The sequence below is a fragment of the Haliaeetus albicilla genome, chromosome 2, assembly GCF_947461875.1.
Source record: "Haliaeetus albicilla chromosome 2, bHalAlb1.1, whole genome shotgun sequence".
In the NCBI taxonomy this organism is placed as follows: Eukaryota; Metazoa; Chordata; class Aves; order Accipitriformes; family Accipitridae; genus Haliaeetus; species Haliaeetus albicilla.
Window position 1 is genome coordinate 68623635 of NC_091484.1, and position 16499 is coordinate 68640133.

Sequence of the window (16499 nt, forward strand, 5' to 3'; positions counted from 1 at the left end):
CATAAAGGAGTCCTGATCACTCCTTCAGTAACACACCATTCGGTTCGGTACCCAAACCTATGTGAAGATCAAGGACTGAAACAGTACTGAGAAAACCTGTCAACAGCAGAGCCTCCTTGCTGGGGGCTGCATTGCTCAGGGAAGCAGGACATCTCCCTCGGCACTATGGGATCCAGCCACAGGCAGTGATAACACACGCCAGAACACAGGTCACTTCTGGCAAGGTAGGGTAGAAATCATGTCTCCTAACTTTGGACATCTACAAGTTAGTCTTCTAGTCTAAATCAATAGTCCAGGTCCCAAATAAAATCAATAGGTAGCTTCTGGGAGAGATTTATTGTACTTATCTCAGCAGGCATTTATCTGTGCATGTTCATGCTGACATCTCCTTTCTGAAGGTAAAGTGGATCAGTCCCTCCTAGGGTTACTCACCCCCTTTGACAGCAGGTGATGGCTGAACTTGGAGACTTAGAGTTTGGAGAACTTAAGTTTGGCTTTAACAGCTCAGGCCCACCTTAGACTTTATGTACCTGAGCGGACCTTTCAAAATCAGGTAGTGCAGCACAGAGCTTTGCATCCTCCATGTCCTTCTGCATGCACAGTCCCAAGATGGAGTTGCTTTGCTTCCCTAGACCTCAGATCCACTGGTTCTAGGCATCCTTTTAAATACCTTTGCCAAATTCAGTACTCTTACTTTGGCATAGACCACACTCATGTTTCGCATAGTCATAATTTAGTTAACAGGTTTAAATTAGTGATGGGCAAACCTTTCTTAAGCCAAATAAACATTTTTATATAGTTTTCTGTCCCAGGTTAGCTAAGTCTCCTTAAATAGTGCAAACTTGTAGGTAGACACAGCCTAATGAGAAATTAGCCTGTTCACCTTAATACTGGCCAAACTAGTTTCCCATGTGACTAAGAAGGCCTTCAGTTTGCCGTAAATGTGTAGACAGATGCTCTTTGATAATACTGTTTGATATGCAGCTGGCATACAATCAAATAGTCATAGGTAGTGTTAATCACGCAGATTTATTACATGCCTAATAAATCCACTGGCCATTTTTATGGTCTCCATCGCAAGACTTCAGCACACAGAGCTAAGCACTGGTGGTTTTTATGAAATTATTCTCTCTTGTGCTTATCCTGTTTTCTAAAGTGATGACATCCAAAAAAAGGGAGGGGAAAAGAGAGGGAAAAAAAGCCTGTCACAGTTTATAGAATGCAAAATAAAAATATTTCCAAAATGAATGTTCAAATAGCATAAGAAGCTTGCAAAGACATGATTTTTAAACTGCCATCTCCAAGCCACAGCCAGATCACTTGGAAAATACATAATATAGTACACTCCACAAGCAGACGGAGATGCACATAAACTGATAATAACTCAAGAGTTTTTATCTCTCTGTGTCCTCAAGCAAGGCATCGGGAGACAAAAACACTCTTGCAACAAAATTAAATAGTTTTAGATCTAATTTTACTAGGCTGAACTAGATTTCAGATTGATTTCTATGGAATCTAATAGAGAACAACACACATACACATTGCCTTTCTTATAAAAAATCCATCAACCACCTTGTGTTTTTACTTACTTTGCTCTTTACTAGAAGTAATAAGAAACTAATATTTCACAACACAACATGTTTCATGCTGTAAATGGTCTTTCATGGTAAAGGAGCTTGGAGTGGGCTGTTACGAAGCGCTGGAGTACAAGCCCAGAGATTTGTCTACTCAAATGCCTATTTACATTCATACGGTGAAACTGCAGCTAAAACCCACTATCTCCATTCTGGGAAAGGAGGAGAAGAGAGCTGCAGGACATACCACTGTAGAAAGAAATCATGTCGCAGATGCTACATACATTGGCTAAGGCCCATGATGTGATCAATTAAACATATCCCAGAGGATATATCCTGTATCTCAAATCATATTGGATGGATCCATACAAATCACATGTGTGGCTTTATTGCTGGCCCTTTCTGCTTCTTCAGTGATAAACTAGAAGTTACTTTGACCTCAGAGTAAATGAGCGTGGCTGTGTGTGGAGGCCCTGGTAGGATGCAGGGCTGCAGAGTGGCCAGAGCGCAGGGGATGAACCTGCCACTGTGTGTTAGGGGTTGGATCATCACCAGCAAAACATTTCACACGGCTTCCGCAAAAGCTTTCCAAGGGTAGCAGTTCTGGGTCAGTAAACAGCCAGAACAGGATGCACAGAGGTAAAAGGATTAGTCCAGTTGCCGGCCCCCTGAGCTAACTGATGTTTCACATTCAATGTTCTCTGCAGTATCATAACACCATAAACTGTTATTGCTATTTAATAAAATGGCATTTCAGAGCTCTCGTCTTGGACAAGGATCCCATTTTGCTAAACTCTGAACAACAATAGAGCAGAAAGATATTCTCTGCCCCAAGAACTAGATAAATAAATGATAAAGGCAGCAAGTAGATCTATTTACAGCAGACCCCTGCCCTTGGGAGGCCACGATTGACTTCCAGGCGAGGCACAGGGGCAGGTGCTTTTGTGCAAGACACTGCATCATACTGAGCAGCTTGTCGCCCCATTTCAGAGGAAGACTTCATGGCTCTGGGTTTGCACCTCTGACTTCTAACTCAAAGCACAACCTGCCTCATGCAGCCGAAAACCTTCACCTGAAATGCTGACTATCCAAATGTTCACTGGTTTTGTCTTCCTTTTGGTTATCAGACAAGAAAAAATGTGTTCTGATATTTCACATCTTCATTTCAGGTCTCTGCTGAAGCAGAGAACAAAAACAGTAATGCTGAATACATTTTTTTCTTTTAAAAACCTAAATTCCTTAATCTGAATAGTCCCTTGTCTCCCTGCTTTTAAGAAAAATGTTTCAGGCAAAAAATCAGAAGGTTTTCTCTCAGCATATTCCTCTGGTACCTCCAAGAAAAGCTTTCCTTACTGCTCCCACGTGGGCCAGGGTGGGGTATCGCTGCAAAAGCCTTAGATTGAAAACCAATTACAAAAAGCAGATCTTTAGTAACTGTCCAGCTCAGAGGCCACACTCCCAGGGATGCCAAGCAGCATATCTGCAGACAGAAACAGTCCCACATATTTTAACCCTTTCGTATCCTCCAGCACACAGGCTCCTTTTCGCCCCCTTGGGCTGCTCAGTTAGGTGTGCTGCTCCAACTGCACTGACCGATGGCTCTCAAGGACTCGTGATGCCAGCAAGGCTTCACCTTCAGATCTCCCATTGTAGGAGTGAGAGACCAAAATGCACACCAAGGAGAAACGGGCGTGTGTTAATAGCTCCTTGCAAATATATGCAGGCTTGAATTTATCCTGTGCAATGCAAGGCACCAAACTGGGAGTCCTGCACCAGGCACACAGGTGTGCCAAAGCTGCTGCTGTGTCTGTACAGAAACCCAAGCCATCTGAAGGTGTTTAGGGCAGCATGCTTCTAACTTAAACACCACGGCTAGAGGGGATGGACAGAGACGGTCCTCCCAGCCCCACTGGTACCATGGTGGTCGTTCACAGGCACCCCAGCACAGCTTTGTCAGGGTGGGTATAAAAGAGCATTGCACAGAGCCTTCCCACTTGCCTGTGAAGCAAAAAGCACTTGGGCCATGCCTCTGCAGCCCTGCACACTCAGTAACCCATGACTCAATGGCAGGTTCTCGAATTCAGCTGTAAAGGCTGATTCTGACACCAAGCAAGTAAATCCCTATCTGGAAACTGGCTGCTTAAACTAAATGATGCAGCATGGTGGCTGTGCAAGCCATAATTTAGAAGGCTGTGAGCCCTTCTCAGTAAGTGCTGTGGTTTAAAGACATTGCTATTTTCCCCGCAAATTTGCCATATTTTTCTTTTGTGTAAAGAATCCCCTCGTCCTGTCAATCACTGTCAGCCCAAGCCTGAACTGACTAAGATATGAGAAGGAAGATAGAGAATCATCTCCCAGTGTGCAGGCTCTCTTCTGTCTCTGTATCCCCCCCTTCAAAATAAATCAAGGCTAACATAACTGTAAAAATGTAACTATTTGAGTAGCTGCAGATACTGTTTTAGAGAAATAAAAATAAGGGTTTTTTCAAGAGGTTTTGCAGCTGGGTTTACATTATTGCATCAGAATTGACCCTTCCTGAGTAATTTCGTACTCCATGCAAACCAAATGAATGACTTAGGACTGGTCTATTATGTCCACATTGTGTTTTTTAAAGAATACTATTAAAGAAACCTCTGACAAGTAAAGTAGCTTACAGTAATCAATTGGAATATGAGAATGAAACTAATTCAGTAAAACATTGCTAATGCTGATCTGGCAAACCACTGGTAGCCATCTGTCTAATCCTTCTTGTGTTCAGAAGTTGCATTTTAAAAAACAATTATTAATAGTGCTCATTAGCTGCCAAGCAAAAGAGCATACCACAAACTTCTGCTCAGAGATTAGCTAGTATTAGCAAATATTGCTCACTTTTCCAAGTTTGAGCTAGAACCTACTGCGTGATCTCAAGACCAGGATGAGGTTTTCTACTGGGGTCCACAGGGATAAGAGACTATAAGGGATGCACCCAAGGCCAGGTGCAACACCCTGCCCATGCCAACCATCTTCCTGCAGCTCTTCAGCACCAGCGGCTCCTCAACCTCCCCACTAGACAATCTGTTCCAGTGCTGCACTATCCTTACTGTTAGGAAGGTTTTTTAATGCCTAACGTGGATTTTCCTTGATGCAATTTAAATCCATTACTTCTGGTTGTGTTAATGCACATGGAATACATCTTGCTCCTTTCTTCTATGCAGCAGCTTTTTAAGTATTTGAAGACAGTTGTTATGACCCCACTCAGTCTGCTTTTCTTAAAGCTAAACAATTTGTCCAACACGTATAAGGCCTGATTTTTAAAAGTGTTGAGCTCCTGACGTTCCCGTTGCTTTTATTCAGGTGATTGAGAGTGAAAGAACTTCAGTATGTCTGGCGACCAAGCCATATTGTCTGGTGCCCTTTAAATACTGGTAGGTATGAAGGGCACTAATACTGTTTACAGCTGTATATGTGTATTCTTGTCTTCACAATAAAAGCGTATTTACAGAACTTGTGACCAGTCTTCTGACTGCATCCCCAGAGCAAGAGCAACTTCACAAAAAGAGCAGATTTTAGTGGAAACTTCTCTGCCTCGTATGCCAGGCTTTGCTGAATCATTTGGACTAAATAATTTTCTGTTTTTCATGCAAAACTTGGACGATGTTTTTTTGATTTGTTTAAATGATTTATAGGGCTACTGTCAAAACAGTGTTCATGATTATTTTTTAACTATTTGCTGCTCTTGGAAAAAATATACTTAAGAAGTGTCAACTGAAATCCTTTTCCATCCCAAAACAGAGGAGAGTGAGGTTTCTTCCTATAAGGGGCTTCTCATCAGGATAAATGGTGATTTTTGTGCTTAGGGTACTGGAGCAGAGTCCCACTTGGCATCACTTGGAAAGATGTATTTATGGTGAATACACTACAAAATATGATGCTACTGTCCTGCGTTAGTGTTCCAGGGTGGCTAGAAATAAATACCACTATACCTGCTCTTTGTCTCTCAGTTTCCATTGTAAATACAGCTTCCTTTGTATCCATGTAGACCCTCATAAAATAGCTCCTTCATGTCACCGGAGGCTTTTGGTACAATTGTAATGCAAGCAATAATAGCTCCTTGTATTGGTCCTCATAAATGTAGGGTTATGTATTCTGCCTTTCTGGAGAAAAGAGTTTTTGAAATGTCTTGTTTTCTTCTTTTAGACCCTCTCTCCTCGCCTTGAAAAATTATTTCCTCAGACAAATACAGAGAATATTTACAATTATAAAGTAAAAATAGCCACTCTAATTTTGGGCTACCTGTCATTGCTTCTTTTGGAAAAAAAAAAAAAAAAAAACAAACCAAAACAAAAAAAACCCCAAACAACAAACAGAGGAGAAGAGAGTGAGAGAAAAAAGGAGGCTTTAAAGCTCTGTATAGCTTTTTCTTTTTCCTATCTAGCCACGTCCTTTATTCTTATTCATAAGTTTTCATCAAACTGCTAGAAATAAGACTAACTGTGATGGACATTAAAATACTCGGGGAACATAAAGTGTGAATACACAACTCTCCTAATCTTGTTCTGAAATAGTAAACAAAAATAACACTGAATTTCATCATCGACAATAAAACTGTGGTCTCCTATGGTCTATATATGGTAATAGGCAATAATGTGCAAAAGATGGAAGTGCACAGTCATACCAATAGTTTTATACCTAGCCAGATTATTTCCCTGTAAACACCGACATTTAATTATCCTGTCATCTATCTTCTCCTCCTCCATAGGCTCAATAATTCATCTGTGCTACATCCATACTGTGGCTCTTCTCTTCTTACATCACTCACTCAAAAACCCTGCCCTCCTCCTTCTTCCAGACACACACTAAATCTTCCATTGCTCAACCAATGCATTGAAATATTAAATTATAATCTTTATTGTCTGTATTGATTGAAGGATATCCTGTTATTAGGGCCTGCCTGAGTTTGGTTGACACGAACCCATCCATTGCTGCTCTAAGAGCGCAGTAAATTTTACAAGCCACCCCATTTCTCTGCCACACAAAGCAAAGGCACCAGCAAGGTCTTTGTGGACAGGTGGGAAACAGTAACAACAAAAGCTTAAGGTGGCTAAAGGGTCACTTAAGGCAAAAGGGAAAATAATTTGATAAATTTTCAATCCGCATTGTAAATCTCGCCTGTCGATTGCACAAAATTGGTTGGGGTGAAAGACAAATCACAGAATATTCCTTTACCTAATAATAGTACAGTATAAAACTACATGGGTTTGCTTTTTGATGGGTGACAGGAATAGGTGTTAGCAACCTCAGCAAGAAAGCACATGTCCTCATTGCTTGGTTAATGGATGAACTCTTTATGAGAAGTGAGAATATTTTCTCAGCAAAGCAGCTTTAAGTTTGTGTACGACATCCAGTGTCTTGAGGGCTAGTTCTGAAGGTCTGACAGCCATCAGCAGTCAGGCACAGGCGGAGTACCCTTCAGCTCACCGCATCTCAGTATCCAGACACAACAGTCGTTGCTGGTGCTGAAGCCAAGGACTGCCCTGATCCTACGTCTATCATCTGAAGCGTTCCCCTTACCAAATGTAGCCTTTGGATTAGGTCCCAAAAGCCTACACTCTTTTCACTTTGATCAAAGAAACCAGTTGAGAGAGGTGGGAGTGAATAACAGCCTTCATCCTGTTGGCAACCCAACAGTCTCACATGCACTGAGATAGTGTCATACAGAGATACCACATTTCTGAGTGAGCAATGCCTTAACAAAAAGTGTCAAAGTATTCACTTAGGAAAATCTTTTGGCTAAAGTGTTCATAAATAGCTTCAGTCTTTTGGTTCATGACATCACTACAATCCCTTAATGAAATTGCAATTCAAGGAGGTTAATTTGTGCTCTAATTACATATTAGTCTGGGCTGAAAGGTTTCTGGATGGAAAAAGGTTTTCTTCAGGCAATCTTTTATTCCACTTATTGTATTTACTTAACAAAAAGCACTCAGCTTTTACTGTGCTTTTTCATAATAGAGTTGAGCTGTAGTGTTACCTAGCTAAGGACAAACATCTGCAGTCATTTTCAGTGGATTCTGGTAACAGTCTTCAGCAAGAGCAAGGATTATTTGCAAATGCAGGAAGAACCAGGCCAAAAAGCTAACAGATGTGCTGCTGAAAAAGTTTAGGAGCTCTTCAGCTGCAATGCCTTCCAGACCAGTGGTAGATTAGCAGCCAGGTAGCGTAAGGAAATTCAGAGAAATACTTTCTCACCAATAAAGAAGGTCCCCAAGAAAATCATTTTCCCTGTGTCACCTGAAAGAAGACATTCTAGGTTTGGTTTTTGGTGCTTCTGCCACAAAATGAAAGCCCAGCATTGTTTGCAATGTGCAGGATTTGGAGCATTTCAACCTAACTGAGGCTTTCTAAGCAGATAAGTACTTTAGGAAAGCAACTAAGTCCTTCAAAGCTATGAATCACCTCTGTAAGGTGTGTTTCTGTTTCTTCTGCTACCTAAGGTAGACACCCTGTTGATGTAAGGCCTCAGCAAAGTACCCATACTTTGGGTCATGAGGAATTCAGCCTAAACAAAGTGAACAACAAACTAAATCAACTAGTTAACAAACTAAATAAAACACGTATCGTTAATATTCCCCTGTTTCTAGTGTTTGTGTTAACAGCACTTTTCCCTATAGATAAATCCTGAGCCAAATTTTGAGCTAGTATAAATCAGTATCGGTTCTCATTTTGCTGAATCTGTCCTGGCATCTAATGCAGAAGCTGATCATGGCACTGGAAGTAAATTTCTGTGCCATCTGCTATCTGCAGGATAAACAGAAACTGCAGGCAGAAGGAGCTACACTTAATACAAATGTGAATAAGAAGGATTTCAAATAGGATTCTTATTGTTTAGAAAATAGCTTCCTGTGCAGACCATGAAAGTTTTCCAAAAGTCAAGTCAACAATTTCTAGAAGAATTAGAAGCAGTTGTAGCGTCTTGTGCCGTCAACACTTGAGCTTTCTCTGAGACTTCTTGTTCAGCCTCTGTCAGGGAGAGGAAACAAGAGGAGGTAAACTGATGGTCTCATCCATTAGAGCAGTTCCCATGTCCCTCCTCCCAGGGCTGACCGCCTTCAGCTCCCACCCTCCTCCCCCATTCCCAGCTGGACCAGCTCAAGCTTCCTGCATTCCCAGCTCTGCAGTGCTCAGGCACCATTGCTGGGAAGCATGGCCAAGGAGCACCACACAGGGGCAGAAACCAGGAGGGACGTGCATTTGGTATTTGCATGTGCCAGCTGTAAAAAATGTATTGCAGTTCTGTGAATTTTGGTGGGGCTGTAGAGTCAGGAAAAACAAAAAAAAGAAACAGATTTGATGAGATGTTTTCACCTAAAAAAAGTGTGGAGTAGATTGCAGTGCAGTAGAATGCACTGACAAAATAGTGATTTTATATGTCTCTTTTCTTCTGTTTTCTTCTAGAAAAAGTAAGCATACTGTCCACCTTCATAGCGCCCTTCAAGTATCTGAGTCCTGGCACAACCACCATGGAGGATGAAGACAATTTAAGTAAGCAGTCTCTTTTCTTTATAGACAGATGGATAATAAAGTTTAAAGACAAAAGCTTTATGGTGTAGGGGCAATTGTGGAAAGGAGGTGGATTTGCAAATATTGGCAGGCCATAAGCCCAGTCCTCATGTAAAATGCAAAATTCCCTGACGCTGAGTGCAAACATGTTCTCCAATCTCCAGTGAAGGAAGGGTTAACCTCAGCTCACCTTCCCACTTTTCCCTGTGCAGACCCTGGCACGGCAGGGCTGTAAGTGGTGTGTCACAAACACAAAGGAAAAAATCCTACAAAAGGAGATGTTTACATTCTGGTTTGCAGGTCTGTGAAGCTCCTTTTCCTTTCCTGCTTATGTTACCTTATTTTGCTCACTTGCTTTTCTCACAATCCCTAAACCCCAGGACATTTTGGTGCTGTGTCTTTCCCCTATTTATATTTCCTTGCTTACAAAAGGAGTTTTGCAAAAGTAAAGATTGCAGGAACAAGCCCTCTACTTGAAAAACTGTTTTCTCTTTTACTTCTGTGATATGACCTGGAGAACAAAAATAAAAGAAAAAAAAAAAAAGAAAGAAAGAAACCAAATCCAATTGAGAAAAGATGATTAACCAGGCTTAAATAAACTAGATGTAACCCAAAAATTAGCCACTGCATTTTCTTGGGCCCTTACACCTGAACAAAGTCACTGACTCCCTGAACCCGTGACTGCAGACCTGGAGGAAAGTGCTGCTGGGTTTGAAGGAGTTGTGAACTCTTCAAAACACCAAGAAGTCTGGGAGGGTGCAGTTGGGACTGAATAACTCTTAGCAAGCCCTCCCATTTATCGCCTAGAAGCAATTACTGTGTGTTATCCAGTCCTGCTTATTGTAACGCATCTTGAATCATTAAAAAAAAAAAAAAGGAGGGAAGCTTTCTGAAGCAAATGAGCAACTCTTCGAGTTTTAGTATCATCTGCCAGATGGGTTTCTTTTCCAGCCAGACACACACTGACATGTTGCCCTATTAGAGCCAGTTGGTGGGAGGAATGGGCTTTTTTTTCCCCGTCGTTGCTAATCTGCCTTGGTGTGATCACGGTGCGGCACCAAGGGGAGTAGCTGTTGAAGGAGTGAAGGAGCACAGCCCTCTATTTTCTGCTGCTGAGTACCACATGGACATCACACCATTCTGCTGCACAGGGACTGGTAGGTTTTTACATATCTTAGCAAAGGCAAAAAAAATCCTGAAAATCCTTCAAAATTGGTCTCAGGGAGGCTACATTTTCAGGAAGAGATATGAAAAGTACACACAGGAAACATATTATGCACATGATGAGCTTGTGCAGGCACCTCCTGCGTAATGTTTCCCAAATGTGCTACTTAGTTATTTTTAGGTAATGTAGGAAGTTTGTACAAGCCAAACACTGTAACACCATTTTCTTATTGCTGCTGTAATGCCAAGATTGCTTCGAGCTGGCACTGGCTTTAAAATAACTCACATGGACAGGGTAAGCTGTGTTTTCTGAAAGAGAAATAGCAAATTTCACTGTTTTCAGGGACATCCTGCCTAGTCCTCTCTTGGGTCAAACACACACACCAGTGATAAGGCAGCGATTTGTTTCTTGGCAACACATTTTTAGGTGTTACTATTAGAATCTTTAAAAAAAAAAAAAAAAAGGACGAATTAGTTTAAAATCAGCCATATTTCAGTGTTCACTTCCGGTATAGTGGTATAAAGCCCACTGATTTCTATAGCACATATGTACCTGTGTAGTAATTTGGCATTTTAAAGAGCTTCAGTTATATGCTCTGAATAAGCAAAACCTTCTTCTGTGTTAACAATTTAACAGCAGCCCAGGAGAATGCTGGCAAGGTAGAGAAGTGGTTTGCTTATCCCTGTAAGTTTTCTACTCACTGAGCATCCTGTGAAAGTGCCCCTTCCCAGACTGTGCTATATCTATAGGCAGAGTCCCACTAGCTGAAACGGATTCAAATCCTGTTTCATATTCCTTTAGGCCTTCTTTACAAAGGCAGCCATGCCAGGTTAACTACATGTGCATTTTCAACTGGTGATTATTAGCATATAGACACTATTATTGTGGTTTATGATCCATGAACTAATACTAGAAAAATGTATCAAAGGCACTAGGCACCTTTGGAATGGCATTTTGAGTAAACTAATCATCAGTCTCTGATGAAAACCTTATCTTGAACATGTGAGAAAAGGAGCACCCTATTCATTCCCAGAAGTTGAAATTAGCTAAGAATATAAGAAATGTCACACAGGTTTAGAAATAGGAAGTTTAGCTCTCTACACTCTCTTCAAAATTTGCTGTTAGTGATGCATTGAGAAAAAGGACATTTAAATGGTGATCTTCCCATTGGTATATCTCTCTGGCACCCAGCAAGTAATTTACTGAGCTAGATTTTGCACTTGAATCATCATATTTCTTAGACATCAACAGACCTGTCTAGTCCTCTCTGGAGCCCACTGATACTTCTGATCTCAACAACAGCCAGGAACAGAAAGTTCAGTGATTTACTGTGTTGTCAAAAAGTGCACCCTTTTATTGCTTCAAGCCTGCTGTCTCTAGTGCTCGGATTGCATGAAACAGTGAATAATCATTCACTACCTGCCTGCCTGCCTTTCACGATGTTACAGACCTCTGCCTGTCCCTGATCTTTAATCGTTCCATCCACACTATGCCATGGCATCAAGACAGACTACCACCAGACAAAGGTACTTGCAAATCTAGGGTGTACCCCCAGCAGGAGCGTGTGATTCCTGGTGTTCTCGTCGTGCAATGCTGTCCTATGCACAAACTCGGTGCAGTGCCCTTCTGAAGGTGTATACCTCTCCCCAGCGCCTGCAGAAGGAGATGATGGCGATGGTCCCCAACATATCAGCTCCTGCAACAGCTTTGTAGGATGAATCCAGCCCCAGATTCAGTGTACTGAAGTCATAAGCATGTTGGTCAAAGTCCACCTTGGGCATCATGAGGCACCAGAGCTTTTGTTTGCACCGTGTGAGATACAGCAAGGACCCTGCCTCTAAGAAGACAGTAGATATTCCCTTCCAGCAATCAGAACCCCAAGTAATCCCCCACAGAATCAAACCCTCTGCTTTTGTTCTGAAAACTGTGTCTATTGCCATCGTTTGGATTTCTCCCATGCCCACAGCTAAGCTGTAGTCTGGGCCTGATTCAGGAAGGCATGTACTTAGATCCGTTTTTGCTGTGGGCTGCCCACGTTTTTTAATGCATGCACTTATTTGCTAACTTGGACAGTGAGCATCAGAGTCTGAGTATCATCCAAGTCAGGTCATTAGGTCATTTGAATAATTTCCCTAATTGGTAAGAGCTGTACTAAATGTGCATGGATTTCACAGTTATTCCAGACAATAAGGTGGGCAAAGTAGAGTATCTTCATTCCAGAGCAGCTAAAGGCAATGGCAACCACCTTACACAAATTTTTCATCTTCACTTTAAGCAAAGTCCTGTACTTTTTTGCACTGGTAAAGCTTGCCTTCACAATGTGGTGTTACATCCCAATAAAGCCTAATGATACAGTTTCAAACAGCCTGAACCCTTTGGGCTGGCGGGGAGGGTTCAGCAGCAACAGAGAGATCATGGTAGGTTTCCCTTAAGTAGACCTCTTTTGTGAAGGTTTAAAGATACATATCTGTGTGTTTTCATGTAAGAGAGGAAGGAGTGATTTCTGTTGTTAGCTAAAAGTTTATTATTCTAAAGTCAAGAATACAAACCTAAAAATTCCAGCAGAAGAGTTTCCAATCCTCTGTTGTGGATTCAATAAGTAAATGAAAATGCCATCTTGCTTGCAAAAGGACACCGCCCTACATTGCATTTGATGTAGTAGCTGACCTTGGACAAAGGTACCGAGGCTCTGGCTCCTGGGTTCATACCTATTGCTTCTAATTTAAAATTTTTCATTTTCAAGTATGCCAGGAATTATGGAGGTCAATCCTTCTAACTTCTGCAGTCAATGTGATGTAGATGGACAGCAAAAATATACTCTACATAAGCAGGTCAAACAGGGGTTAGATATGAAAATGCAGAAAAATAAAAATTAAGTCCTACCTGTAACTTCCTGTGTCAGAGCTATCAGTTGCATCAGAAGTTTGCTATACTACAGAGATTTCAAATTCTTTCTTTCAAAATCATAGCTTTTCAATAACGTACTGCCCCTTGTAATTCAATAGTGAAGGTGCCAGCCAAAATGAAGATGCCACCTACCACCTATCGTTTCCCATCCTCCCTGGAAGTTGGCTTGGCAGCAGAATAACCTTCAAGAGGAACAATATTATCTCTTCAAATGTAGCGTGGAGTATCGGATGGCTAGTTCTGCAGAGCCCTTATGACCCAGAGACATAGGCAGTGTCATTATTAGTGATGCATTATAGTTCTGAAAAGCTCTTGATGATGCAGACTCTCTAGGTTAACTCTACTGTGCATAATGACCAAAAGGAGAAAAACATGAAAGATCAGACAGAAGATTGAGGAATAGTGCATAAATAAATATATTTCACTAACTGCATTACTGTCTCCCATTCAATTACTGAAGCAAATACAAGATTACAATGTCTCCACTTGCTTGTGAAACTGCAAAAATCAATGAATAAAGTTACCTGAGGAAATATTACAGTGCAGAGGTGTGGGGCTTTTTTAGAAATCTTACACAATAAATAAGAAACTATTGCCAAAAAGTTGTAACATTTTTCTTTCTCCATTTTGTTAACTCCCTCCCCTTACAATTTTATTATTCTTCAACCTTGCATCATAGGAGAACCATATTTTACTATCTCTTCTCCCCCCCCCCCCCCAAATGTAGAGAATGTGTTTTGGGAACTCAAGAGCAAACACATTATGAGAGATAACAGGACTAAAAATGATCCACAGTTTTGCATTTTCCCTGTGTGCATCCTCTGACTTACCCCTTTCTTTTTAGTGCTCTTCATTTCTAAAATTGCTTGTGATTGTTCTATTACAGCTGCTTACAGTATTTATCTTACGTAGTTTGGTGTCATTTGCCTGCTTTGTCTGAATTTCACAATAGAAGTACATGTGCCACCATTAGAGAGGTAATCTTATGTCTGCTACACAGAGGTCTCATAAAAGACTCATTTCAAAGACCTCCTATTTCAAAGATACCTGAAAGTATAAAGTAATTTCACATTGCCCGGCAGCTGCCAGGTATCACACAAGTCCATCAGGCTCACAGACTTTCTGAAGCACTCACTGAATCTCAGCTGCCTCTGATTTACATGCCATGATGACCTTTGGCCTGCTGCAGCTCTCACTGAAGTCTGTGAAGAACTAACCTATTTCCTGGTGTTTCAGGATCAGGTCCTCTAGAAATATGGTTGACTGTAAGGATACTTGCATGAATTTCCTTTGCTGCAACTAGGCCAAAACATACCATAAATACAGGCACATCACCTTCACACACCCCACGTTGTCCGCATATGCTTTGTGCCTGATCTCTGGAAGTTTTACACTTGAGTGTCTGCATGTTTTTCACTACATCAGTGCAAACTCCCTGTTGGCCAAAACCTGGTCTAGACAATTTCAAAGACAGAATTTAAGACAAGCAAGTAATGTTTATTTTATGTTGCCATGTTTTCAGTTAACCACCGTTTTAGTGAGGGTGATTAAGGTAAGATGTTAAGGTCAGACATTCCGGTTCACAAATCCGTGGTTCTCTGACTATGAAAGAAAAAACAGCTGGAATAAGACAATATGAATTATAAATACAAATAACCCCTTGAGTTTTCCTATTCAGTGGTGCATAATCAATACAAATTCTTTTCAAACCTGAATATTGTGTGAAGCAAGAGCTATCTTTCTTTTCATGCTTCCTGACTACAATATCGTTATGTACCATAATTGGCTCTGTAAAAACCTATTAGGTAAGATGAGAGAGGAGGTGTGAAATACAGAACCAAACCTGCTTCCTGCTAAAAAGTATGTCTGAGGCAAAGTATTCCACCTTTATTTAAAAAAAAATACATGCAAACAAAGAGGCATATTCAGAGTGGGATGGAAACATGAGAAAGGGTCATGGTGGAAAATGGCTGGCCAAAGCCACTGCCAGGCTAAGTAAAGGAAAGTTAAAGTTGGCATCTCCTTCCCCCTTAGATCAGAGTTTCCATAAATAGTTGTGAACTCAATGAGAAAAGACCACATTATCCTTGTGTCTTAGTTGCCCTGACCTTTTAAATGTCTTATTTCCAGAGAGTCTGGTTTAAAGATGTCATATTTTATACAGCTGAATGCCAAATGATGAAACTTTCTTTTCCTATTATTTACTTCTTTTTCTTTCCTTCCTCACCTGTCTTCATTCTCTCCCCCTAGCTTCAGAAAGTAAAAATTAACTAGTCACTTAAAACCTTGATTTGTCAGTTCATGTTCTGCCTCAGCAAAGCACTGCAACACCTAGCTCTGCAAGTCACTTTGGTGAGACATAGACACAGGCTGGAAGCTCAGTGTGTGCTGAAGGGTTTTCAGGAACGGGAGTCTAAAGACTCAGTCCTGCAAATGGGCCCCCACACAAGCAACTGAGCCATGATTTTTACTCATGTCTAAGCAGTGAGCTGCTTTCTCTGGAACAACTTGCATGAGTGCAGACTTATTGCTCTGATGGGAGAAAGTGTTTTGATATTTAATACAAGTGCAACTTGTCAGGATATAAAGGGGCTTTTTAATCATGATGGTTGGTTCCACATAGTACTCTGCAGAGTCCTGTGTATCTGTCAGCCCAGCCTAATACTGGGCTGCAGCAAAGACACACCGCTCCAGCAGAAGCTCCTTGAGGTGTAGCCGGCAGCTCACCCCTTACATCCTTGCAGCCAGCTTGTACATCAGGGTAGAGAGGAAACCAAGTGTTGCTATGGCCCCGCAGAAAGTGGGAGGACCATTTGCTGTCCTCTGAGGACCACAGGGACCTTCTCTGTGCTTGGGACTCACGCAGCTTGCACAGGTGGCATGCTGGTGCCTGACAATAACAAACCATGGGAAAGGCTCTGTGATCAACGCTGGCTGGAATACAGCAGGCAGCCAGGCAGCGCTCTGCTCAGAAAGGGATCAGGTGCATTGCTCCAGGGATGGGTTGCTTCAAGGGTTGGTTACACCCATGTTTACTTCCACAGCTTGTCTCGGCCCCAAGGAACGCACAGGAGGATTGGAGGATGTATCGGAGATGCAATACATTTAAACAAAGTCACCAGAAGTGACAGAAACATTACAGGATTCTTATTTAGACAGCAGCACATTTGCTATCTCATTCAGGACATCAGTCAGATGAATCTCCATTCTCAGTCACGCATCTGCTGTAGCAAAGAGCACTGCCTCGCAGCACGGGCATTGCACAAATGTAGTTGAGAGCAACGTGGGATTCATTGGCTCAACAACGGAGCGCT

General features: G+C 41.6%; 1 protein-coding gene across 1 annotated transcript in view; it reads left to right on the plus strand.

Moving 5' to 3' along the window:
- ADARB2 (adenosine deaminase RNA specific B2 (inactive)) overlaps nt 1-16499 on the plus strand; it is a 321084-nt gene that overhangs the window by 198832 nt on the left and 105753 nt on the right. Inside the window, exon 2 of the mRNA XM_069778153.1 lies at nt 9009-9095. Coding sequence (XP_069634254.1) covers nt 9009-9095 — 87 coding nt within the window. The remainder of the gene's footprint in view (nt 1-9008; nt 9096-16499) is intronic.